The 27,108-nt window shown below is 41.3% G+C and overlaps 1 protein-coding gene across 1 annotated transcript in view; it reads left to right on the plus strand.

The window, feature by feature from the left end:
* Positions 1–1,701: 1,701 nt before the first annotated feature.
* GRTP1 (growth hormone regulated TBC protein 1) overlaps positions 1,702–27,108 on the plus strand; it is a 40,034-nt gene continuing 14,627 nt past the window's right edge. The window contains exons 1-5 of the mRNA XM_074151737.1: positions 1,702–1,872; positions 4,167–4,318; positions 10,908–11,066; positions 19,286–19,410; positions 22,645–22,741. Coding sequence (XP_074007838.1) covers positions 1,835–1,872; positions 4,167–4,318; positions 10,908–11,066; positions 19,286–19,410; positions 22,645–22,741 — 571 coding nt within the window. The 5' untranslated portion in view covers positions 1,702–1,834. The remainder of the gene's footprint in view (positions 1,873–4,166; positions 4,319–10,907; positions 11,067–19,285; positions 19,411–22,644; positions 22,742–27,108) is intronic.

Consider the following 27,108-nt stretch of genomic DNA (forward strand, 5'->3'; position numbering starts at 1 on the left):
CTTGATGCACTGCAGATGTACCCTTAATTAATCACAGAAACAATCTGCTGTTTGCAGGAAACTTTTGATGGATCCATTTTAAAAGAAACATGCATAAAAGAGCCTGACCTTGTCAGGTGATGTATAACCCTGCTATCAAACAAGGCTTCAGAAATTGGGGGAGAAGAGGATATTCTGCCTAACTGAGGCTTCCTTCTTCTCTTCCGCGGGGCAGCATTGCCTCCTCCTATTCACAGCTCTGCCAAAGATTTTCTGTGCGACTTCAACCAAGTCACTGGGGCAGAGTTGTTTGCAGAGCGTGCCTCTGCCTATGCTCCACCAAGGCAACGCTGGCGGGATGTCAAAGCACAGGCTTGGCACAGGCACTGGGTGCTGGCTCTCCCCAGGCTGGTTTGTAATCAAGTTCCAGTCCTGCCAGTACCCGAGCGTGTTCGTGACGCTGCACAGTAATTTGAGCGGGACCATCCTCCTGCAAGAGAAGCCCTATGCCTGCTGAAGCACAGAATTTTCCCACCAAAAAAAAAAAAAATTAAAAAAAATTATAAGTTATGTTTTGCTGAACAATCACGAACTTTCACAACCCTGTGATGGCAGTTAAACCAAGTACAAATCTCTGTATTTTTCCCCTGCCGTTGGAGCTGAACTACTTCCACATTTCTGTGTGGGTGATTGCCTTTGATCCCACAGAGAGGAGGTAGCTTGCTCGAGGAGTGTGCTGGGAGGGAACAACTGTTGATCTCCCTTATGAAATCCCATCTGTTGTCTTCAGCAACTCTTACTCGCTGGCTGAACAAGATAATGTTTCTCCGGCAGTAGCTGTAATTTTCCAAGCACTTTGCTGGGTGCAAAGTCAGAACTTGATTCAAAAAGGACAAGCAGGGATATAATTTTGCTCTCTCCCTTCTGTTACGCAGTGTGTTACGAATTAGGCTGCTGGCAGTCAGGTAGGGCAGAGTCCATGTGGTTTTCAGGGATTGTTTGACACATCTGAAGACAAAGAGCCATGCGCTAATCTTAGAGGCGGGTTCTGGAAATGGGGAAGCCTTTTTTGGGTATTATTACTCCACGATTTTGACAACCTGCCATTTATTATTTAAATCATATTTAAATGATTGTTAGTTTAAGGTGGAAACTAAGTCAGCAGAAGCTAAAGTTGGTAACATTTCAATGTTACCAAGCATTGACTTTAATGAATTATTTGGAGAAATTAAAGGGAAGAGCGTGAGAATTTTGGGGGGAAAAAATCCCAAACCAACCAAGTGAACTTAAATACTAACACAACCACCTCTTCTGGTTGGTTATGGGAAAATTCTTTTGGTTTGAAAGGCTGTATCTGAAGCTACTCTTACCCTATGTTAGCGAGACATCTCCCTCGCAGTAAAATATTTGCATTTTTAGCAAGACGTTACAGGAGCGTGAAATACACAAATCTAAAGCAGTACCAGAACAGATCCACCTCTATTTGCTCCCCCCCGCCCCCTCCCCGCCTCCCGCAGGACCCCCGCCCGGCGGACAGGAGCAGAGCGGGGGCCGCGCAGGTTCCACCGAGCCCCGGCCGGGAAGGGGGGGGTTCGAGTGGGGAGGAAGCCGCCTCTCCGCCACCCGACTCCGCGGGCGCGGAGCTGCCCTGCCCGGCGCCCGGCCCCTGGCACGGGAGGCGGGACCCGGCGGCCGCCCCCGCCCCTCGGAGCGGGGCGGCAGGAGAGTTGAACTTGGGAAGCCGCTCCGTATGGGGCCGCGGCGCTGCTCGGCCTGAGGAGAGCCCACCATCGCGGCCGAGGCGCCGGCTCTCCCCGCCCGGGCGCGGGGGGGAAAGGCCGAGCGCGGACGGCCGATGGAGAAGCGAGAGGACGCGCGGGACTGGGCGTACAGGTAGGGCTGCCGCTGCTGCCGGCGGCGGCGCTTCGCTTCCCCCGCCCCGGGCCCGTGTGGCGGGCGCCGGCTCTGAGGCGGGCGCTATGGCAGCGAGCGGCGCCCGGAGGGTCCGGTGTGCCCGCACCCCTGCCGCCACCCACCGCGGCCTCCTGCCCGCTCCCACCTGGGCTCTCCCGGGGCGTGTGTGTGTGGGGGGGTCACATTTAAAAATACCGCTTTTACAACTTTCCTGTGAATCCGCGGCGCCCTGAGGGAGGGAACGAGAGAGCCGGGAGCGGTGACTCGCAGCGCCTCGCAGGGAGTTTGGGGTTTGGTGGTTTTTTTTTGGTAGTCCCTTACAAACAGCCTTTCTCCCTGTGCTGGTATGTTCCGAGGGGAGCCGTGCCGGAGGGTGAATTTGGAGCCGGTTGACCCGAGGAGAGCGAATGGTTGCTGCCGGAGCGCTGGGGGCTGTAGCCGAGGGGGGCGGCAGGAGGCCTGCGGGAAATGGCCGCCTCCCCAGGGGAGAGCCCCGGTGCGGCCGTTAATGTACCTGGGGGGTGACGAAAACCGCCACTACCAGCCGGCAGGTTAGGGAAGGTAACTTCCTTAAAAACCCTGCTTCCCGTCTCTCGGTTTTTCCCTGTCTACCTCAGGAGCGGAGTTCGGCATGACATTAATCTCTGCTTGCTGCCTGGACAGTCACCGTCATTAATAGGAGATGGGTTTTCGTGGCGGTGTTAGGATTTTTTTGAGCGTTTTCACGTTCCCCCTCTTCATAGAAACCCGTATCGGGTGGTTTGGTGTTTTTTACACCTGTGGTTTTTGTGTCAAATTTGAGTAGAACAGGAATACAAAAGTGATTCTTCGAACTGCCAATTAGGTAATACCAATTTGAGGTCTGAATATTAAAATGTTCCTCTTCTGATTCACGCTTTACTACCCGTGACGATCCCGTGAGCCGGAGTTTACCCAAGGCTGTGCCGGTGCCGCTCCATGGGCAAACTCCTTCTCCATAAATGAAATCATAGAATCATAAAATAGTTTGGGTTAGAAGGGATCTCTTAAAGATCATGGAGTTCCAAGCCCCCTGCCACGGGCAGGGACACCTCCCACTAGACCAGGTTGGATTTTAAGCCTCAATGTCTGTCTTGCAAACTTTTCTGCGTGGACAGACCCCTCTGCCTGTTTAACTTCTAGGAAGCCTATGAGCGCTCTGTACTTGAGTGATAATCAGCAGGTATAAAGTGTCCTGGGAGGTTGCCGTAAGTCCAGTTTAGCAAGGTGACTTGATGTATCAAGCTAAAACAGAATCTGAAACTCCATCTGTGCTGTGCTGCCCGAGATACTGCGATGTAACACTGAAAAATTGTTAAAGATAACAAAATAAGCATTTTTGCTACTACATAAGAAGGTGGCTGACAGAAGGATTTGTGTTTTTTCCTAACTCGTATACTTTCATTAGGATAATTTCAGACATAAACCCTTCTAAAAAGTAATCTTTGTAACTTGTTCTTTTTGTTGTCATTTTTCTGTGCAGAGCTGTGTGGAAAGTGAGTTCAGGCCACGTGAGCTGTTGTGCTATACCTTCATAGAATCATGGAATTGTCTAGGTTGGAAAGGGACCTTTAAGATCATCTAGTCCAATCATCAGCCTAACTGATAAAAAACCATCACTAAACCATGTCTCTACGCTCTATGTCAACCCGTCTTTTAAATACCTCCAGGGATGGTGCCTCAGCCACTTCCCTGGGCAGCCCATTCCAATGCTTAATGACCCTTTCAGTGTAAAAATTTTTCCTGATATCCAATCTGAACCTCCCCTGGCACAACTTGAGGCCATTTCCTCTTGTCCTATCCTCTGTGACTTGGGAGAATGGACCGACCCCCGCCTTTCTACAACCTCCTTTCAGGTAGTTGTAAAGAGCAATAAGGTCTCTCCTCAGCATCCATACTTTTCAACTATTTGTATTATAGAGGAAAATACCTCTCAGACTTCTGTGTGGTCATAATTTGGGTCAATTTTGCGCACAACGGATCCTTTGCTCCAAAAACTCCTTACTTCTGAAAGTAGTGAAATCTGTAAAACTGTCTGAACAGTGCATGTTTAAATTCATTTCCTTAAACAGCTTTGATATGCTAAATGGAGTGTAACAGTTTGTGTAAAGTAGGTTTTTGTTGGGAGGAGGGAGTTTTGAGCTGCTTTTAGAAATAGCAACTGGAAGTTATTTAAAGCATACTTGCATATTTATTTTTTTTCAGCGGTAGGTATGCAGAAGCATTTGTACAAGAATCCTTTTTTTATTTTGTAGGGTTGATCCATATGGGTTTGAAAGGCCAGAAGACTTTGATTATGCGTCCTATGAAGCATTCTTTTCCAGATACCTAGTGGTACTCACTAGAAGAGCAATAAAATGGTCCAAGCTCCTAAAGGGGAAGAACAGTATACAGAAGAGTTTAAAAGGTGAGCTGTGTGTCTATTTGTAGCTAAAAGTGGATTATGTTGGAACCAATATAAATTGTATTAAATTGGTTTGCATTTTTGAATGTTAAATACTATTTTTGTCTTCAAATGAAAACCAGTAGTATAAACAGTAATAATACATAAGCAAGTGTGATGTTGTTAGGGGGACCACTGACTTGATTTAAAGCTTGCAAAGGAGTAATCCTCCTTTGTCATACACTATAGTATCTTATTACATCTGTAACCCAGAGATTATGGCCACTGGCTCTTCAAGATGCTGTTTTACAGCTGTTTGTTGTATTGTACCCTGCTGTGTGCTCTTTAAAAAGACATGAGATTATGTAGAAGACTGTTTTGAACCGCAGGGGTCAAGATGTTAGGGCACTCAGTTGTTGACTCTCTGATATGTTTTCAGATTGCTGAGACTTTCTAGCTCTCCTTATCCTCCTTTTGTAAAATGACATTTACTGCACAGCCAAAAAGGTGTGTACTAAGAATTGATGCTAAATGCCTTATGAAATGAGGAAAGTAAAATTAATGTAGGAGCTAATGCAACATTGGATAAAATGCTCATGGAACTGTTAATGGCTGCATCAAAAAGCAAGAAAACCTCTACTAATATTTTTGTCTTGCAAGAGGGACAGGGAGAAGTAAATGGAGGGAGTCAGAAGGTGGCAGGGAATCCTTTGAGACTAAAGGGTGGGATTTTTTCCTTCTGCTCTTTCTCTGGATTATTTCATATAAGCATCTAAATTTTCCTCTCTGTTCTTAATGATGCTATTCAGCTTGCTTTCTCTTGGGAGTCTTTTGGAGCTGGGCACAGTTCTCTGTAACTATGTTAAAGCAAAAGTGAGTAAAACTAAGCAAAAGTTCATCAGGCACTGTAACATAGCTGAATATTTAAAGCTGTACTTCAGGTACAGACATGGACTGCTAATTCTGGTGATTTTATTGTTTTGGGGTGGGGTTTTTTCTTGGAATCAAGAATGGGGTGATAACTAGTGAGACATTTTAAGTATTACAGTGTATTTATTGTACGGATGTCCATTTTAAGGCTGAGGAATCCCAGAAAATGTAGGTTTGAGCTAAAGCTGCTAGATCATGTGCTGCGAACTATAAAGTAGCTACTTCTACTCTCTTCTTTTTCTTCCACACGTAAAGAAGCTTTTGTTTAGGGTGTCAAGTTTGAATGTAGTGATAGAAGTACAGTATTTTGAATTAGTGAGGATTTTGAGATTCTGTGGAACTTAGTCTTCTAGTTGTTGTGGAAAAGTAATCTCAGATTTTGATTCATCATCTCCTCTTAAAATGTGCAAACTGTGACAGTGGCAGCTTTTAGCAATCTGTGAGTTTGTTACATTTCTCTTCCCTTGAGCGGCCTGTTCCAGCATTGTAGACACAAAACACTGCTGTGATACAAACAGTGTGAATGACTTTTGGTCTTACTTTGGAGACAAAACTTTGACCAAATCTCTCAACTTGTACACCAAGCTTCTGAACCGATGATTGTGCTGCCCCTTTAGCCATGTAATGGCAATAACCATTAATGTGGTTTTAATTGTCTCCAACAGACTACTGTTTGTGAGAAATGGGATACCATAAATCTACCGAGTGGACACAGGCAATGGTTCTTGACACACTAGCCCACAAGGGCTTGCAACAGTCATCTTTGACTTTACTAACTTTGGCTAAAGATTCGTGGATTTGTAGACTATGCATTCTCATGTATATAAGTAATATGTAATTCTAAGGAGAGTGACTGGGATAAATAATGTTGAGGAAATGTAGTCTGAGTGTAAATTCAAAGTTGTTACAATAAGCCTCCGTCATTATGGTCAGCTGATACCTCAGAAGAGGAGAGCAACAAGTTCATCTGTACAATTACCCAGAGTCATGTAAGCAGTTGTTTAGGTGTGTGCTTTATCCTGCAAGATGATCCTGCAGTGATTTCATGAAATCACGGAATTATTGGAGTTGGAGGGGACCTTCTAGAGATCATCTAGTCCAACTCCCCTGCTGAAGCAGGATTGCCTAGAGCACATTACTCAGGACTGCGTCCAGGCAGGTCTTGAAAATCTCCAGAGAAGGGCACTCCATGACCTCCCTGGGCAGCCTGTTCCAGTGCTCTGTCACCCTCACCGTAAAGAAGTTTCTCCTCATATTTAAGAGGAACTTCCTATGTTCCAGCTTGTGCCCGTTGCCCCTCGTCCTGTCACTGGGAACCACTGAAAAGAGTCTGGCTCCATCCTCCCTCAACCCACCCTTTGGATACTTATAAGCGTTAATGAGGTCTCCCCTCAGCCTTCTCTTCTCCAGGCTAAAGAGTCCCAGCTCCCTCACTCAGCCTTTCTTCATAAGGGAGATGCTCCAATCCCTTAATCATCTCACAGGCAGTCAGAGAGCAGAAGGTCTGCCTGGTGATATGCTGAATTTCACTCCTTCAGGACCTGATTTCATTGCTCTGAAGCTTTGCTTAGGAGCTGCTGGTTCTGATTAACTTCCCCTCTGCTGCAAGTCAGCCATAAACTAGAACTGAGAAGAATATTTGATTTTCTGCTTCCCCCTGAATGCAATAGCTGTATTTGCAAACCCATATCCTTATTTTGAGTTCTGCTGAGGCCTTTTCTAAATGCATCCTGCTGTGAGTAGATGTGAGAGAGTCATTGTGCATGTGGTATCTCAGTAGCTCCACGCCTATTTGTCTTTACACATAGAGAAGCGCATAATTCCTGTCTGGGTGAACAGGAAGAAGTGATGACTTGTGTTAATTTTCCAATTTGGAAATGTGGCATGTTCACATGCTACTGTGTTTGCCTCACGTCCAGGGTGGTATGTATGCGTATAATTCTGTTCTACTGTAAAGAAAAATAATTAGACTACACTTTAACAATGGTAATTAAGCAGTGTATCCTGTTGTTCAGGATTACAGCCTTCCAGCAGGGCGGGTCATGGGAATTTTGGCTGATGGTTCCTTTTGCTCATTCTCCAGTCTCTTCCGTTTTGGTTTTTGTTTCCCTCTCTACCTTTATTATCTTCACTGTCTGCTCTGCACATGTGAATTTTCAGACAGCATTCAGTCATTTGCCTCGTCTCTCTCTGACACTACTGAGATCCTCTTGATTTTTGCTTTTCTCCATTCAAGCCTTTTGGTCTTTATGGGACCAAAAGACAGCTTTCTGCTCTGGCTTGTTTACAGGCAGGCAACAAACTGACATAATTACCCGAAGTAGCTTAATTCTAACCAAAAGTGTGCTGTGTAAAAGAATTTGGCTGTAAGTGGATTAGTCAAAGCTAACCAGTAGCAGAAGGTGCTTTCTAGTCTCTGAGGCTGATAAAAATACAGTGAAAGGTGGAAGTAATGGTATTGAACAGTGGCTATAACAGGAGCGCCTCTGTTTCAGCACAGGGGTTAAAGGAAGGAAGGAGCAGCTTAGAAAGTCAGATTTTGTTTTTGACTGGAACTTGAACATTTACGGCACAGATCTTTGTTTCTTCTTTGATGCAGTTGTAAAATAAACCTTTCAATTCCTTATTGGATGCTCTTTTTAGCTCTCTCATGGAATTTTTCCTGTAGGATCCAAATTAGTTTCCTCAGCGTTCAACAGTAATTATTAGTAACTGAAAAAGTAACTGGAAAGTTCAGAACACTTCTCAAAATTGCACTCTTTGTATTTTATATGAGATTATTTTTGTTTTCAAATGGGGTTTTCCTATATACACTTAGTCTGTCTGTGGTGTAGAGTGAAACAATGTCAATGGGAGGAAAATATAAATACAACTTTATCTAGAGGCAGAAACATCCAGAATTCTCATATTCTGCCATTACACAAGGACAGACAGGTTTAAAGTGTTCTACTTATTTTTAAATCTTGTTACTATAAGTAGTGGTCAATATTGGAAAATGTTTTTTTTCTGCATATTTTTCTCTTGAATTTTCTTTGGGTATTGTTAGCACTTCTAGGCTACTTCCCTTTCACGTAACTGCTTTTTCTGGTAACAAGAAAAACATATTAAAAAGTATGACTCTAAATCTCTGTAAACTGGCACTGGATATCAGAGGTAAAAGAGTTACTGAGGCTGCTTTTGTTTGCTTAAAAAGAATTGGCGGTGTTTCACATTTCATTAATGAAGAGGCAAAAATTTCACATAAATATATTTATTACGTGTGTTTTAAAGCTTAGACTGTTGTGTACACTGCAGTTTGTCCAGGCAATGATTCTGAATGCAGATACACAGGGCCTGATGGTATTTAGCAGTGCTACTTTTGAGATCAAGCCCTTGGTTTACAGCTGGAGTCAGATGTGTGATTGGAGACGTGCACAATCCAGCTTCATCTGTAAAAGCTTCTTAAATGTTACAGTGGGAGGATATTCTGCAGTGTGGATTGTTTTTATGGGCTTTTTAAAAGTTCCTGCGGATAATGTGGAAGAGGGCCTATAGAAAACAAAATAAATACATATCTGTATAAACCAGTATAATTCTATGTATATAATATGACACATGCATATATAAAACACTTAATTACAACCGTCCTTGTTTTCAAAACTGCTTTGCTGCTTCTCTATGCCACTTTGCAGATCCTGGTGAGTATGATAATGGTGTGAGGAAGAAAAGCACCATGTAAATGGCTTTTCCATTCCTCAGGGAGTAGGGAAACTGGGATAGGTAGTCACTTGGGGCAATCCAAGCCTCTGGCTGTCTATTACCATGAGAGTGATGACACTGAGGAATAATGAGCACATATTGTGCTGCAGGGCCGCTTTCCCCTTGTGCCAGTGTCAAAGGCTTGTCTCTGCTTCTCTTGAATTTAATGTGTATTGTTGAATGTGGATGTTGGCTATGCCTTCATAATTGACAGTTGTTCCAGAAAAAAAATGCCATTGGAATTATGTGCTAGAATATGATTATCCACTAGTTTGTCCAGTAAAGACGCTTTAGGGACGTTCACAGGCTCATCCAAACACTTCTTCTCATTGACCTAAATGGGACTGGTTTCTCATACTCATTCCTGCATTTGTTATGTCCATTTATAGGATTTCTTGAGCATTAGAGGTCAAAATATTGTAAAGAAAATGAAGTAGGGATTATTAAATAACCATGGAAACAAGTAAATTATTTCCAGCCTGTCTAAAAGAAGGTTGCAGTTAAAGTTACTTTACAGCTGCAACAGTAGAGTAACCCATAGTATAAATCCTCATGGAAAAGCTAAACAAAAACTGCCCCTGGAAGACCAGGTATTTATTGCAAATGTGAAGGGTAGGTGTGTTTCTTTCAGAGAAAGTACCAGAGTTTAGGTGAGTGAAACGCCCATTAGAGATGCATGGATCTCTCTGTTAACATTGGGAAAGCAACTTTGGCTCCTCAAGGATAGGTAGCTGCAGTTAGGTGCAATGTATTTAGAAGGTGGCTGACTCAGTTGTTGTAAAACCTTGTTTCACTCCACTGTTTTTAAGGCCTTTAATTCAGGCAGCATTCATCTTGGGTTACAGATTTTTGTGACTGGGTAAAACCAGATTACCTAATGATATTTTGTGTGCGTCTGTGTGTGTGGGCAGAATAAAAATGCCTATTCTTACTTGAGCCCTATAGAATTTAGGGACAGGAAGTTGATACTTTTGATTGATGCAGTCTCATTCACTTAGTAAGAAATAACTGATTTCTTTCTTAGTTTCTCTTCCCTGGAAAAAGCAGAAGGATCTCAAACATTCATCTGTGGTTTTGGCTCACAAGGGGTAATGCTGATTTAGGATTCTGTACCAATGAGCAGCATTGGCTCCTTATTAATATTTTTCATACCATTCCCAGGAGGAAGCTGCTTTGGCTGTCATTAGCCTGATGCTTCTTCCTGCAGTCTTGCATCCTAGTTATTTACACTGAATCATCTGCTTAAAAAAAAAACCCCAACAACCAAAGCACGCCCTGATAATAAATATGATGCAAGAGATTAAAGCTATTTTAGATTTGAAAAGATTTGAAAAGTTAGTCTAGCAAAAATCATCTGCTGTTCACTCACGTCTCCAGTTCTTCCAGAAGCTCATTTAGACAGTAGCCACGTATTTAATATTTTTCAGTTTCTGCTACAGTTTCAGTGGTTGGGTGCTAAACTGAAATCCTAGGGTTATGGTAACATAGCTATTTATGCTAGAGCATAACTAAGCAAACAGAAAGGGCTGTCATGTCAGAGGCTATTAGTCATGTAGGGAAAGAAAAAGTCCGTGCTTTTCTGAATGAAAAAGCACGAAGATCGAGGGGAAATTTTGCTGTTCATATCTCTGTCTGGAAAGGTGGGAAGAAGAGGAAAGGGTCCAAAATCCTGATGGGGGAATAGAGGAAGGAGGAAAGCCTGAGTCTGGAGATCAGTGTGGGGAAACTGAGTGGCAAGAATTTACAAGTGAATCTAGAGTATGCTCTGTGGTTGAGAAGGAAATGCTTATCCTAAACGGTAGCATAGGAGAGAAAGCATAATAATCTCTAGTCAATAGACTATGACTTCTCACCTTTCTGTTGCTCATTTCCAAAAGAAAAATATAGCTGGATTATTATTTTTGAAAGAAAAAAAACCAACACCACTAAACTTCTTGTTTTGCAGTGAAGAGGTATATCAGGAAAGGCATCCCCAATGAACACCGTGCATTGATTTGGATGATTGTAAGTGGGGCCCAAACCAACATGGAACAAAACCCTGGATATTACCACAGACTGCTTGAAGGAGAGAAGAATGACAAGCTGGTTGAAGCAATCAAAACAGGTTATTGTCTTGGTAACACTGATTATCTGTCCTATGTCCTTAAATGTTAAAGATCAAGTTATGTCATGGAAAACTTCTGTTTCTGTAGTAGTGGTTTAAGTGTTGAATTAACATGCAAATTAGATTAGCCATAAGCTCTTTAACAGCACAGATCTTTCTAGGTTCACCATGTGGTCAAAAGCATTAAGGAAGATTATAAATTATTTGGGAAGGAACAGAGAACAAACCAGACAACAGTATTTCGTCATCTCCTAAGTGAATGATGAGAGAGAACTTCGTACCGTGACACCTGCCTCTGGGTCTGTTTCTCCTTACTTCTGTCCCAATAGGACACTGGAAGAGCAACAGGGATGGTTGAAGGTGTGGTACAGTGTCCGTATGAGGCAGAAGAAGTATGCTAGGATTTCAGCTTGAGGAAGAAGCTGCTGATAGAGCTATATGAATTATAAATGGTGTAGAGAGGGTGAATGGGGAGCAATTGCTATTTCTTTCTTGTAATGTAAGAACTAAGGACACTGAATGAAATTTGCCATGCTGCAACTTCAGAAGAGCACATCACTGATGGCACTTGTTACTGGATGGTACTGATGAGGCCAGAAGTATGAACTAGTTTAAAAAGGAGTTTGACAAACTCCTTTTTATGGGGAAATCCATTTGATGCATGAAGTCCTAAACACTAAATGTGAATTCCTGAAAGAATGGAAGCGTAGGAGAAGTACCTCTCCTCTACTAATCCAGTTTTATATGGACTGTCTGTGAACATTGATCAGCGGCCAATATTGGTGACAGGGTATTAGGGCAACCAGACCTTAGACTGGCCTGCTGTGGTTTTAAAAGAGGCAATAGAGGAGCACAAGCAATGGATGTAACATATTTGTCCTGAAACTTTTCATCCTGCTGCAGTAGAGCTTTTGTAGAGAAGCCAATACTGGTTGAATTGCCCAGTTGATGAGTCAAGAGTTTGAGCTGTGCTCTGGACAAGCACAATGCTGAGGTTGTTTTATTAGAACGGCAGGTGCGGTTATCTTTTTGCCTCTTGAAAAAGTCAGTAGTTAAAGTTGGGGCTTTATGGATTTTTATTTGAGTTGGATAACCATTGGGCTCTTCTTGGTTTATGCTGAGTTTTCCCTCTGCCGTTCCCCACAACAGCACTATGGGCTTTTGGGACTACATGCCTTAGTAAGGTATTTTGGAGCATAAACTTTCGTGTTCCTATGAATATGAAGACTAGCCAGAAATCTTCAGGCTCGTATCCTGCTCAGAACTAGAAACAGTAGAGCTCTTAACTACGAACACAGAGGGAGCTACTAAGATGACTTTTCAAAGCCAGCCTTGGTAAGGGCCTGGAGAAGGATCAAACTGTATTCAGTTGGAGTACAATTGCTGCAAGAGGGAGTTGCAAACAATTTATTTTTCAGTACTAGACAATGATATGAAGGGTCATATCATGACAGTAGGTGGCTTTTCACACAGGTTATACCATGAAATAAAAATATTTCTGTGGGGGAGGAAAAATAATAGAATAAGATACAGATCTACTTGTGAATTATGGAGGAAATAAAGTTTTGAAAGAGCTACTGCATCTATTGGAAAACTGCAGAAAGAAAACTAACAAGTAGCGAGGGAAGGGATAAAGCAAAATGGATTGGAGAGTTTTATTAGAGGAAAAAAATAAAAAGAGGACCTTGGGCCCTAGGGTGATAGATTGCCCTTCAGAAAGGAAGAAACAATGTGAACATAGGAGAGGTGGAAGGAGCTAAATACTTAAGGTGAATGGAAACTCTGTTTTTAATAAACTTAGTGTTGCCCTTGACTGTGCAAATTGTATAATGGGCTTTAGCTGAGGGCTGTTTCAGTGTGAGTTGTTGTCTGACATTCAGTTTGTTTCTGCTTCTGTTGTTTTCCCCTCACTGTAGTTGTTTTTAACAGTAAACTAAATAAGATGTGGAATCTTGCTGCCATTCACTTTTCATATCTGCAGTTTCCAAAATTTTCAGGCAGTTGTGCTGTATTTAGTCCTGCGGTCTAGCTGTAAAGTTATAGCCCAGAACGATGCTGTGGTTTAAAAACAAGAAAACGGCAACTATGCTTGCTTTTTTTCAGGGGGAGGGGCAGGAGGACAAAGCCAACCAAAGACTATTTCAAATTCAATTTAAAACGTGTAAGAGCCAGTGTGTCCTGTTTATTTTACATACCCAAAAGCTCCAAACAATTTTCCTGTATGTTAGGAACTTATTTTCAATGTGGGAATGCCTTTAATCGGATATAATCAGGTTAGAAAGTGCAGATAGGCTGTAGAGAAATGTCTAATCTTTAAAGAAAAATCTGATTAGTAAGAGCAATAAAAAAACTTTCAGCTAAATAAATCTAAACTGTCCTATCACCATTTTTTGCCCTTTAATTTGCAGACTCTCAACTGACGGGCTTTATTGCTGATTTTGTTTTATATGACACTTTGTTTTATATGACACTTTTTTTTTTTTTTTAAGAGAAATGTAAGCGCGAAGACTCCTTGCTCTAAACATGAGAGTAAGGTCTTGAAGAATGCAGGTCTCTAAATTTTTAAGGAAATTTTCATGGTTTAGTTTACATGCACATTTAGAAGAGCATGCGTTCCTACGGAGCTTTGTTGTTCATGCCCTATTATAGTAAACTTTAGTAGGACAAATGATGTTGGCAAGATAAAATGTGGCTGTCCTGCTAATGCAAAGGCTACATGCTGGTTACAAAAAGGCAGGGGTTTAAGTTGACGCAGCTTCCTTGCAGTAAGTCCCTCTTAGGCCAAGCCATGAGTAAGTATGTCTGTGTCTGCAAGTCCTCTTGTGTGCATGTGCAGCTGATATCCACATTTCCACTTTTTGTTTTTTATGAGGAAGACTTGTGGGTGCTGATTGATGTTTATCAGTCAGTCCCCTGAGCCTGCGCTGCACCTCATGGCTGCTGGCAGAAGGATCTGGTTATGTGGATTGGGAAGTAGTTGGAGGAACTTAGTTTAGCTTATGATGGGTTCAGAAAAGTAATTCAAACAATAGTCATTGCCACATCACTGGAGACAGTGAATATTTTACTATCAAAGCACTAATAGCTTCTCTGAAAGGGGTTAAACTACTAGCGGAATCTTCACGTGAGTTTAGGGCATTTAACCATGCAAGAGCAAAGGGAGACAGCAGTGTCAGCTCTTCTGGCTCTATATAAGAGAAGCCATATCAGGTCATATCCAAATGGCTTCCTCATCTGGTCTTCTGTCTACCAGACCAGCTAAAGGAAGAAGTGGAGGAATAAAGTGTGTAGTGATGCTTCCTCAGAATGTCTTTCCTACTCTCCAATTATCTGTGGTTTGGGGAGTTCCTGAGTCATACTCTGCATGTTTGTAATTAGTAAGCTGGATGGGGAAAACATTTGCAAAACACCTCTGGTTGCACCTTTTTCATGTCTTCCACCTTGCTTGTGATTTTGCAGATTTTTGCTGTCTTGCTCATAAGCATCTCCCTCCAAACTAAGGAGCTCTAATCCACCTCGGATTATATATACATATAATATATATATTATAATATATATGGTAGCCATTTCATACCTGTGATCTTCCTTGTTTCCATTCTCTTCTGCAATTTCTCTGATTCTGATGCCACCTTTTGGAGATGAAGGGGGCTGGAATTTATGGGGGCGCTTCTCAGATTTATAAGGTGGCATTATTGTTCTTTTTGTAGGAAATCCTAACCCTGTTTTCTTTCTTGATTGCTGCAAGCTATCAAACTGTTACTTGCTCCTGCTGGTGGTGAGTGTCAGGCTCAGTTTCTCTAGTTTTAGTTGATAGAAAGCTTGAGCTTAACTTAAAACAAACAAACAAACAAAACCCCCAATCAGCCAAAACAATTTCTAATTCCAGGTGTTGGTACAGTAAAGCTTGAAGATGAGTCATAAATATCCAGTTATAATAAATTTAAAATACACTTTAAGTATATTGTTTTTACAAGTTGTAACTGATGACCGAACTTCATTATTCTGCAGGTTTGCAGTGGAGTTTTTGATTGATAGTAGTTGTCAGTTGAGGTAAATTTTTGTTCTGCTCTTTACTAAGAAAAAAATATTAAAAAATTACCTGCCTGGAAGCTATTCAGAGCAAATGCAAGTTACAGATGTAGCAGTAGCAAAGAAGTGACCGAAAGTGGAGTAAAGGATATTAGTTATAAAAATACTTGTGTAACTTACTGGCCACTGTGTCCGGGGATGGAAAGCACGTGGGTATGAAGGTAAGACCAGAAAGGATGGGACAGTAAGGTTGAGTTGTAGGTGCCTGACTGTTGAAGTACTCTAAATATGAAAAGCACAAGACTGGCACAAAAGCATTAGTTTTCTGGACTGCACATTGAAATCTCTTTGTTCCAGAAATAGCATCAACAATTGTGATTTCAGGTACCAAAATAGATGTCTGTTCTATAAACTGAGGCTAATGTGGCTTTCTGCCTATGTTTGTGTTACTGAATGAGAGATAGAAATACTGCAGAAACAAGCCAATGGTCTTTTTGTGGTTGCTGCAGAGATAAACCAACAGAAAAGGAAAGCTGTTGTTTTTGTTTCATGGCAACATAATGCCACCACCTCACTGCACTGAAAGATCATCTTAAAAAAATACTGTTGGAATTTAATCTGAACTTACTGCAAAGGAGTGAGTAGCTAGTCTTTTCTTTGTGGCCTTCTTCCTTGTCCTGTGCTGCTATACCTAGTTAGGTTATAGCTAGCCAATCTGTACATATGCACAAGATAATCATTGTTTTGGGGTTATCTAGTCTAAAGTTCTAATGTTCATTTCCCTGCTTGAAAACAATTGTGATGTTTTTCCTCAAACCGGACTAGTTTGAGGCTATGTTCCTTTGGATGCTAATGTCTATCAAGAATAAAGTAGGTTGATGGATAGCAGGTCAGAGGGTGGGCTGCAGGAGGTGAAGGTGGTGTTCGGACATCTCTGCTGGAACAGGTGTAGTTAGTGGGGGTAAGTGCTCAAGTCAAATGAACAGCTCTCACCTGCTCCTGCTGTTGTCTCAAGTCATCTCTGGCAATCATAAAATCATAGAATTGCCTAGGTTGGAAGGGACCTTTCAGATCATCTAGTTGAACCATCAACCTAACACTGACAAAAAAACATCACTAAACTAAACCCATCTTTTAAATACCTCCAGGGATGGTGACTCAACCACTTCCCTGGGCAGCCTGTTCCAGTGCTTAATAACCCTTTCAGTGTCAAACTTTTTCCTAATATCCAATGTAAACCTCACCTGTTGCAGCTTGAGGCCATTTTCTCTTGCTCTATCACCTGTTACTTGGGAGAAGAGACCAACTTTCACCTCTCTACAATCTCCTTTCAGGTAGTTGTTAGAGAGTGATAAGGTCTCCCCTCAGCCTCGTTTTCTCCAGGCTAAACAACCCCAGCTCCCTCAGCTCCTTCTCATAAGACTCGTTCTCCGGACACCTCACCAGCTTTGTTGCTCAGTCATTTTATACTATGGTAAAACATATCAGTTTTTGTGCGCTTGGGGAGCAGGTTGACTTCCCTCACCTTGCAGTCAGAGGAGACTCGGAGTTGGAGGAAGGGGGAGAGCATGCAAATGTAGCAGAAAGGGGAGGAGGGAGAGGAAGCAGGACACCCTGCTCTTGGTGTGGTCAAGAAAATAATCTGGCATAAGAAGTCCTGTAAGCCCATGCCCAGTATCTTCTATTAAGGGTAAATACTTCTAGCTCTTGAAGCTTGTTGTTTTTCCGTGTCTGTCCAGCCCGTCCCCCAAACTAAAGAAACTATTACTAAATATAAAGAGAAGTTTAAAATCCTTCATAAAATTAGGGAAGACTTCCCCAAGTCCTGTGGGGAAAAACATGCTCTGCACTCAGAAAGCAAATTGGAGCTGATTGTCTCAACTGCTGACCTTCCTCAGGTTGAGAAATTAAAGATGAGTTCAGTTTGAGTAGTCTCTGCTCTGTATGTGATGGACTTTTCCTACCCCCCCAAAGTTTATTCTAAATAGATAATGGGAAGAGCCATAACTGAAATATCAGCATTAATCTTTTCTCTGACATCTGGCATATACTTTAATAAACAACAAATTCTGATTGCGAATACTGTGCTGCTCTTCCTACAAAGAAGAAATAAAACAAATTTATTTATCCTATAACTAACTGCCTGTTGTTCAAGTCCTTTTAAAAAATTACTTTTTCCTTGTGTTTTCCTTTTCAGTCACATGAGAGGTGAAGTGAAATATTTTCCTGCCCTCGCATTTCTGTAAATTATTTGTTCATTTTTAAAAGGAAGAAATAGTGATTGGTGTGATAACTTTTTAACGCTTCTGACTTCCATGACACAAGCGATTTTAAGGGGCTTTCTTCCTTGAATTGCTTATAGCTCAACTTTGTGTCAAAGCTGTAACAGACTTCTTCCTTTATGCAGCAAAAGCTGAGGAGAAAGATCTAGGAGTCCTGGTGGACCATAGGATGACCATGAGCCGACAATGTGCCCTTGTGGCCAAGAAGGCCAGTGGCATCCCGGGGTGCATCAGGAAGAGTGTGACCAGCAGGCCGAGAGAGGTTATCCTCCCCCTCTACGCTGCCCTGGTGAGGCCCCATCTGGAGTATTGTGTCCAGTTCTGGGCTCCCCAGTTCAAGAAGGACAGACAACTGCTGGAGAGGGTACAGCAAAGGGCTGCAAAGATGATTAGGGGCCTGGAGCATCTCTCTTATGAGGAGAGGCTGAGGGACTCGGGTCTTTTTAGTCTAGAGAAGAGAAGGCTGAGGGGGGATCTGATCAATGCTTATAAATACTTAAAGGGTGGGTGTCAAGAGGACAGGGCTGGTATTTTTTCAGTGGTGCCCAGGGATAGGACAAGAGGAAATGGGCACAAACTTGAATATAAGAGGTTCCACTTAAACATGAGGAGGAACTTCTTCACTTTGAGGGTGGCAGAGCACTGGAACAGGCTGCCTAAGGAGGTGGTGGACTCTCCTTCTCTGGAGACATTCAAAACCCGCCTGGACAAGTTCCTGGGCAACCTGCTCTAGGTGGACCTGTTTTGGCGGGGGTTTTGGACTAGATGATCTCCAGAGGTTCCTTCCAACCCCATATGATTCTGTGATAAGAAGTGATAACTCTTAGGGCATAAATATCTGTATGGTAGGGCTGTTACTGAATTATTTTATTATTATTTTTTTTTATTTAACTCAATTTCTTGTTGTTAAATATAACCAAAACAGCTCTTCGTATTTTAATAATGTCTTGGGTTTTCAAAATCTTCAAAGTTACTTTTGAATAGGTTTTTTTTCCCCATCTTAAACTTCTAAAAATCAGATGCACAAGTCTGGGCTAGTGACCTTGGGTTCTTTCTTTATAGAGTGAAGCAGGCCAAAAATTAACTCTGCTTGTTTCTTTCCAACAACTAAAGAAGAGTTTTGAATGACTAGCTCAAACTTGCATGTCTAATTTTGAGACCTTTGTAAGGAGAGATGAGTCCTACTATTCATGTTTGGTCTGGAAGAAATGAATGTTTTGAAATGTCAGTAATTGCATAGTCCTTACTTGGTTTAGGATTGGGTTTGAAGCATGTGGGATGTGCTCTGCTGCTTGGATATCAAAAATAACTCTCCTTCTTGATGATCTAGCACCAATGAAGAAATAACTTTTCTCATGGTCACATCATGGAGAAACGTAAAACTTTTAAAATATTTTAAATGGAAGTCACCAGTTGCAAGAACAGGACTTTTTTTTTTTTTTTTTAGGTTGTTTGGGACTGTTTGGTAGAGGTTCACTGAGCAAGTCAGTTGAAAGTTCATCTGGTTTGTTATGAGAATATGCTTTCCTAGAGGTGCAGCTCATTTCATGCCACTTGGTTAGATAAATTTGGTATGTGTTGTTTCTGTCAGTCTAGATGTCTGGTTTGCTTTCATTTAAGCCCTTGCAGTCAGACATTGAGAGAGTCCACTCCACAGGAGAATTTCTTTGGTCCTGCTTGAAATTGATTTCTGTACAGTAATAGGATTAATCTTTCTAGGAATAGATTATCCTTGAATGCAGATGGTCTTTTAGCCAAGATGGACAAAAAGCTGTTTCTTAGTATTTATTTACCAAAACTACAGTTTCAGTGAGCCAGGTGAAGTTTCAGTTGTACTTCAGAAAATTGTTTGGCAAGTGAAGGAGGGAACAGCTCTTAATTTTGGTCTTTTTTTTCCCTTTTGTTTAGACATGAACAGAACATTTCCAGATAATGTAAAATTCCGCAAAACTGCTGATCCCTGTTTGCAGCATACCCTCTACAACGTATTGGTAGCATATGGGCATCATAATAAAGCAGTAGGATATTGTCAGGTAAGTAATTACTAGTTTTTAAACCGTGCTGAATTTCACCAATGGCAATTGTTCTTGTCCACTTGAATGTGCATGTTTAGAAGCAGATCCGCAAACTTTCTGTTTTTAAAATGGCCTTGGGGATGGAAGAAATGGATTGCTTCAGGCAAGTTCAAATGTCCTTGCGTGTTTCTCTGTGGCCTTTTATGTAGCTTACTCAATCATGTTTGGTTCTATTCATTAGCTGCAAAATAAATATTTTATCACACATGGTTATATCAAGATTAGTTGCTTTGGAGAGGAAGAGAAAGCGAGCCTGCCTTTCCCTCTTCCTCCCTCCTGCCATCTTTCCCAGAATAGTCCTTAGTATGTACTAGGCATGTGAGATCTCAATTTCCTTTGTTTTCACTGTCACGTTTTTTTCAAAATACAGGAAGACCAGTGTTCATTGAGACATAACAAGGTTGGGGGGTGGTGGTAACATTTATTTGGTGCCATTTCCCAGTACAGACAGGCAAGTAGGAGGAGAACATGTTTGAAATTCAACCTGATACTGCTTAAATGGCAGCTCAAAAAGCTGTTGTCACTGCCAAGTACTGTAAAGTTTCCTGTGGGACACAAAGATAAAAGTTGATTCATGACAGTCAAGAACAAAGAGGCCATCATTAAGGATCATAAAGAAGCAGGAACTGCCATGAGCAAAATATATTTTCAGTTCACTTATTAAGTCCTCTCATCTCTCCTCCCTTTCCTTACCAAGGATACGTGTGCTAATCTGTACTTCATGTGAGTTGAGGAAGTTTGTACAGTAAATACAACTGTGTCAAAGTTGAAAGAGTATGAATTATGTTTATTGAAACCTGGAGAGGAGAAGACTTAGAGGGACTTAAACCTAGATTGATGTCACTAAAACAAATTATTTTTGTGTATCCCAACCAGTTTTGTAGTACAGAAAATATTTGAAAAATGGGAGCAAAAGAATGATTTTTATTATTTTCATTTTTATGTATTTATTAAAATAGGATGTTTAATAGTTTGAGAGTAACAAAAGGGGTAGAATGGTGAATATTCTCTTTTGCAAGTGTCAGGCTCCTATATAGAGGTAGTTATACCCACAAACATGTACAACTTCTAAACCATGCTAGCTTCTACCCAATGTGTATGTCTCATTGTTACTGGAAAGTTTTGGTATGCTGTTTAATCAGTGGGCTACTCTTTTCATTTTAACTTGTCATTATAAATACTGGAGATTAAATAAGACTTAAAAAGCCTTATATGATTCCTTTTCACCTTTGGTCTCCACACAGAGTTAATGTTCTCTAGTCTGTCTAAATAATTAGAACATAAACCAAAGGTCAGCAGCTACCTCCCAAGGCATGTCATAAGTCAAGCAAAGTTTTAGAAAACCACCTTTTCTGCTAGGGAAACAGCAGACTTCACCAGAATAGATATAGTGATACCTACTGCATGATAGGAGAGATTTTGTAAACGCTAGAAAATTCAGAGTAAAAAAAATGAAATTTTTGAAGTGTCTTGCAGAGCTTTTACTGACTGAAAGTTCTTCAGGGGATGTTTCCATAATGCTGATGCATTTGTGGTACTTTCTGGCATTTTAAGTCTCCCATCTGGGATCATATTAGGCTTTGCGTTGTCATGCTGTGACAGTGGTACAGCATTGCCCACCCTGGTGTGACCAGGGAAATTCAGTGTCCTGTGAGCATATGCTCCAGAGCAGCTTTTTGTGCATGCCATGTTAAATACCAAACAGTCTCTTGTCACCACAGATGCAATTACTAAGCTGTCAGCATGGAAACAAATAGTTCCCTTCCTGAGTAGAAGGCCAAGCACCGTGTAAGGCCATGCAAGGTCTATCCAAGCCATTTGTGTAGCAACTGCTGTAGTGACTCAAAACTTGTAAATGAAACACTGGAGAAGATGCAGTGTCCTAATATTTCTGTGGTTTTGAGAATGATTCTTCTAAGATGGGACAGGTGAATCAAATCTGTTGAATGCAAAAAATGAGATCTCAGTTCAGAGAGGAAGTTGTAGCTTCCAGAGGCTGTGAGGGGATGTTCTTTTTGGTGGCTTTTCTGGCTCACAGCCATAACTGGCAGCACTGCAGGATACCCACAGACTGTGGTGCTGCCTGTGGTGACAGATGTGCTGGAGAAGTCCAGCTAGGAGGGAGAGAGAACAGGGAGAAGGCCAAAGAAAGGGATGAAACCTAAGAACGCAATGTAACCAACACCAGCCTTCATAGCCTGTAAATATTTAAAGATAATTTTCTGTTAGACTAGGAAGACTTGGGGTTTGGGGGGGGGGGGAGACTTGCACCTCAGAGGCAGCTTTTGTATATTGTCATACTGATGTGCTGACTTTGTTATTATGGTTGTTAGCTTGTTTACAATAGAAAAGACATACTTAAAAAACACTTAAAGTGGGCTACTGCGCCTATAAGTAGGTAATATTGCCATAACTTAGCAGTGTTATGGTGGATACAAGAAAAAAGTGCCTGAGACAGAGGCGATGTGTTTACACGGAATACCAGTTCATGACCTGTATGTTCTATATGTCACTTCTCCAGTCAGAGAGTGTCAGTAATGGTTATGAAAATAGCATAGTTGGAGTTTGGCCAGTCATGACTTGACTACTTTTCACAATTTTTCTGATAGCTCTTCCAATCCCCCCACCCACCAGTGTTTACCTTCTGTTTGCATGTTGAAAGGCAGGAGCTACAGTGGCCAGTTGTTGACTAGTTCACAGAGTATTAGAGGCATTATGGAAGCCAAAGATTCGTATGCAGTCATTTGATGAGTTAAGCAGCGACAGCTTGTAAAAAGCTGCTGGAGCTGGAACTTTTTAGTAAAGACTGTTTGGGTCTGGCATTCTCCTTGTGTTGTGTTTGTACTGTACATCTAAGACAGCTGTGTTTCGGTTCTGGTCAAAGCAGTCTTCAGTTACATTGGGACAGGGTTTGGGGATTTAAGGAAAAAAAAAAAGGAAAAATTAGAGGTAAATTATAGGCTACTAAGTTTTTTTTCTTCTAATTTTGCTCTCCTTGATCTTTATTAATAATTCTTGTTAGCTGTTGTAATGCAGGTTTAACGGCTTACTCGACCGGTGGCTATTATTACTAGATTTTACTTAATGTGTCCGCTTTATAGAATGGTAGTAATTTAGCCCTTAATCAAAAGAAATAAACTAGAAACTCTTAAGATAAGTGTATGCCTCTTAAACCCCTTCTTTCTATTTCAGGGCATGAACTTCATAGCTGGATACCTGATTCTTATTACAAAGAATGAAGAGGAGTCCTTTTGGTTGCTAGATGCTCTTATTGGAAGAATATTGCCTGGTATGCTAAATACATACATAGCTATATTTGTATATTGGAGCTTGGCTTTTATTTTAACTTTGCTTTCTTCTATTTTTAGAGGTTTTAGATGTTAAAATGGATTTGCATGGACTGAAGATTTTCTAGGGTCCTGGAAACACAGGACAAAGACACAACACACAGGCAAAACTTGTCTGGTTTATAGTCAGATTTTAGTCTTGATGCAGTGGTTTATGTGTATGTTAATTTGCAGTCTTACTTCTTGCACCCTACTTATAGGAAGACATCTACCTAACAGGTATATCAGTATGAAGCTGGGGAACAGGACTTGGCGAAGGTATCTGGAAATTGGCCATTTTGGTTGCAGGAATATGATATGAGACGCAGATGAAGCAGTGATTGCAGAGCGAAGATGGGAGATGTGCACAGTTTGAGCACTGAGTTTAAAGTAGGAATTCCCTTGGCAAGAGGCAGCATGAGCTTTCTTAAGAGGTATTTGGCAAGGTGGTGATCGTTTCTGCTGTCCCCTGCTTCTGAGCAGGGATACCCTGGGTACTTTGCGCATCGTGATTTTGGAACAAAGCAAACAAATGTCAAAATCCCTGTCTGTGTCTGTATAGGAAGTGCTTATCAAAGCTCTGTTTTAATCAATGGTGATGTACCCAGGCTGGTCAAAAGAGTCGAGAGGGGAAATTCAGCACACTTTAAGCTTTAGACAATACCTACAGTACCTACAGGTCAGTTCAGTAGCTCTCTAGGTTCCCTTGCCTGGGTTTGCAGAAGGTGTTTACACAATGAATTTTGCCCCATGTATAAGCTGAATCTCACAGTCTGTGTGAAGTAGTTTAAAACCAGAGGCAGAAATCAGGCACAATGATGTCTTATACTGCTGTGAAATACATTTGGGAATGTTCTTTCTTGGGATTTAATTATAGAGGAAGAATGGTTTCATTGTGAATTCCTATTAGCATTGCACAGGACTGACTACAGCTACACCCTTAATGTAAATCCATACTCAAAATGGAAGACTAATTTTTCTATAAGGGGGCTTTGACATTCCCTATTGGCCCAGTTTTGCTTTTGAACAGATCTTTATCCCAAATGGTTGGAGGCTGAATTCGATATTACCGTCAACTAAGTGCTGGACAAGGATGTCAAAGTTGATGCTTTCATTTCTGTTTCATTTTCTTGTTTGTTTGTTTGTTTAATCTCAAGTGAGAACGTAAAAGTATTTGGTTCCTTATTGAATAGAGGGGAAAGACTTTGAGAAAGAAGGAAAAAGGCTAAAGGGGTGTTTTAACGCTTTTGAATGACTGTGAAAAAATACATTTTGTGCTGAATACACCATGTAAGAATTCAGGTTTTCCTTGAATATGAGCAGAGTGGTTGGGCTTTGCAGATTGAGAGTAGAGACAGGCAGGGAGCCCTATGACTTGTTGAATCAATCTACAAATATTTGAGGTTTTGCAGCCTTGAAGTTTACTTTCGAGCTATAAAAGTAGTCTAAAGAAATCAACTGTCTGTTGTGTTTGTTCAGCCTTGAGGGCTATAAGCTGTGCAAACAGGTATGAGACTTGAGGGCTGCTGTCTGTCCCATGACCTGCCACTGGCTGACATGGGTGGATCACACACTGTGTTAAGGGGTAAGGCCCTCAGTAAAAGGCAAGTTTCACTGCAAAGTGATGTGTGGCAACTTTTGCTGTTAACCTTTTTGATGATGTTATATATTCTTATTTGGGTCAAGGCAGTAGATTCAGAATTTTTTATTTGTTATTTTTGGTATGGAACTTTGGTTTGTCATAAAACCTTCAGTTCTTCTTGTATATCCTTCTTTTACGCTTTGCCAATATCTAAATGACTGAAGTTGCTCTTATTTTTCCCCTCTTAGTTACTGAATTTATCTTATGTCAATAGCATTGGTGATGAGAAGAAACTCGTAATGTGAAAGGCAATTGGTGTGTATAAAGAAGATATACATTTACTTAAGTTATATTTAAAGACATATTTTTACTACCCTGTACCAAGCGTCTTCTTACAGACTTTGGCTTGAGTTCAGCACATCCACTACAGGCATCCATCTGAGGTGCTGAAACTAGAAACGTGTGTGCTTATGTTTCTTTGCTCAATGGGGAAGGGGATATCTGATCAGAATTGCTGGTTTGAGCGTGCCCCTTTCCCTTCCACAGTCAGTTTTAAGAGAACTCAAGGCATCCCTTCCAGTTTGGGTGCCTTAACAGGAGCCCAAGTTAGGTAGTATGAATCTTTTATGTAGTAAAATATTTATGTTGGGTAATACAAGGCTTTATTGTCAGTAAAGTTGTTGCTGATGCTTTTTTCCCCAAAAAAATAATTGGCGTAATTTCAGTGAAATACTGTGTATGTATTTGTGAGAGAATCAGACAGGCAGATGTATCCATAAAGAAATTTACTTAAGTACTGCCCTTCTGTTAACAGTGCAAAGTATAGCAGGTTTCCTTTTAAAGCCCTATAATTATTTGTTGGGGAAGCAGAGAAACATTTTGTATTCTCCAGATCTTCAGAGGGAAAAGTAGCAATCAGTTTGATTATCCAACAGTTTTCGTTTAGTTTTGTTGCTGATCTGTTTCCATTATCATCTAAATGTTTTCCCCTTTCATTGCAACCGAGATGCCTCCAGGCCATGTCCTCATTTTCGAGTGTGTCCTGTCACTGCCAGTTAAATTGGTGGTGATTTAGGACAACTTAGAAATCCCTTCCCTGCCCTCTGCAGTGTCCCTGTGAATGCTTCCTTCCCTCTGCCCACAGGCGCTTAATTACATTAAATAGCTGCTCCAGTACCTTGATGCTGACAGCATTTTTATGGTCAGCAGATGAACTGAGGCCAGCCGCAGATCAATGTCATTGATTGAAAAATGTAAAATGTGACAGATGGGAGCATTAGTGGCAGCTTTCTGGGGAAGTGACAGAGAAGGGCTCCCTAAGCTATGGCTCACTTCCCCGCTTGTACTACTTTTTAGGTCTGGGTGGAAGTAGGTACCATAGGGTATGATGAAGGTGTGACTGCTCCACCCACTGACAGGAGGGGGATGGCATGGGAATGGGGACCCCATCAGTAGAAGTTTTCTGGCTGAATTGTTGTGTTACACCCAAATGGAATTAGCACAGCTGGAAGAGAGAGCCAGCAAAAATTACTACTTGGTCTGTTGGCATGTGGAGTTGTGTGCATGCCATTCATCTGGTTGAACGTAGCACTGCTGGGTGCGGCCAGAAAGATCCTGCTTCTGCTGAAGGCAAGCCTATAGTCCACTGCCTGTTGTGTCTGTCAGCTGCTCAACCAGGGATTTGGAGGCATTAGGAGCATATCTCATGCAAGGGGGAAGAGAATTATTTGTTTAACTGAAGTTTTGGGTGTTACCAAGATCTTTTATTCCCAGGTTCATTTAAAACAGATGGCTGGAGCAGACAGTATCACCCACAAGAAACAGTATGGACTCCATTCAAGCTCAGAGTGGATGTATCTGCAATTTCTGTTCAGCGTAGCTTTAGTGTTTCTGTTCTGTACATTAGCTCTGGTTATTGTCAAGAATATTTTTTTTTTGTTCTGTTGAGGAAATATTGGGGAGGTTGCTTTAGAAAGCATCGGTTAGGTGGGAACTTTTAACTCTGGTACTTTGATACATAATTTAAGGAGCATATTTGTTGTGTTTTACATATTTGTGATTAAACGGTGAGTTTAAGAGAAGAAAAACTTGACAACCTGAGCTCACTTTAGCATGAAAGTTATGCTTATATATAGCAGAACAATTATTATTTCTTCCTCTGCTTCAATGGTTGTCAGTCTGAAAGCAGCAGTGTTTATCAAGCTGTACTCTAATCAGTCTACTTGACTATTATACTGGAGTTATTTACTCTTACTGAAAACCAGTTGTAGAATGACTCCTCCAATGGTTAAGAGAGGTCTCATGATTTCTGCACTAGCCTGTTCATGGCCAATTTTATATCCTTTTATTCTTGTGCCAATGTTGACTTTTGAGGGTAAAAAAAGTCCTTCTCTCTTGTGCACCTTTAATGTATTTGTAGCATACAGTCAACTCATTTTACAGTTCTTCTGTATCACTAAGCTGCTTCAGTCAAACTGTTTTGCATGAAACTCTTCTCTGTTCCTATTTTAGCCTAATAATTATTTGGTGTGCTCGTTTCACTTTGAATTGATCCTTTTTTTTTTCAACTTGATCACAATGGCACCCTTTTTTTTCCAGTGGGAAATATGCTAGTGCCTTGTGCAGTGGCATTATTTCTCTCTCTTCACAGCTGGAAGTGTTTTATTTGAGAGAGGAAAAACTGTAAGATCTCCCTTGTCTTTTTTCCTTGTGGCACTCTGGTTTTGATTTGTGATCTCAGTAATAGTG

This window comes from Numenius arquata, chromosome 1 (genome assembly GCF_964106895.1).
Source record: "Numenius arquata chromosome 1, bNumArq3.hap1.1, whole genome shotgun sequence".
NCBI classification, from domain to species: Eukaryota; Metazoa; Chordata; class Aves; order Charadriiformes; family Scolopacidae; genus Numenius; species Numenius arquata.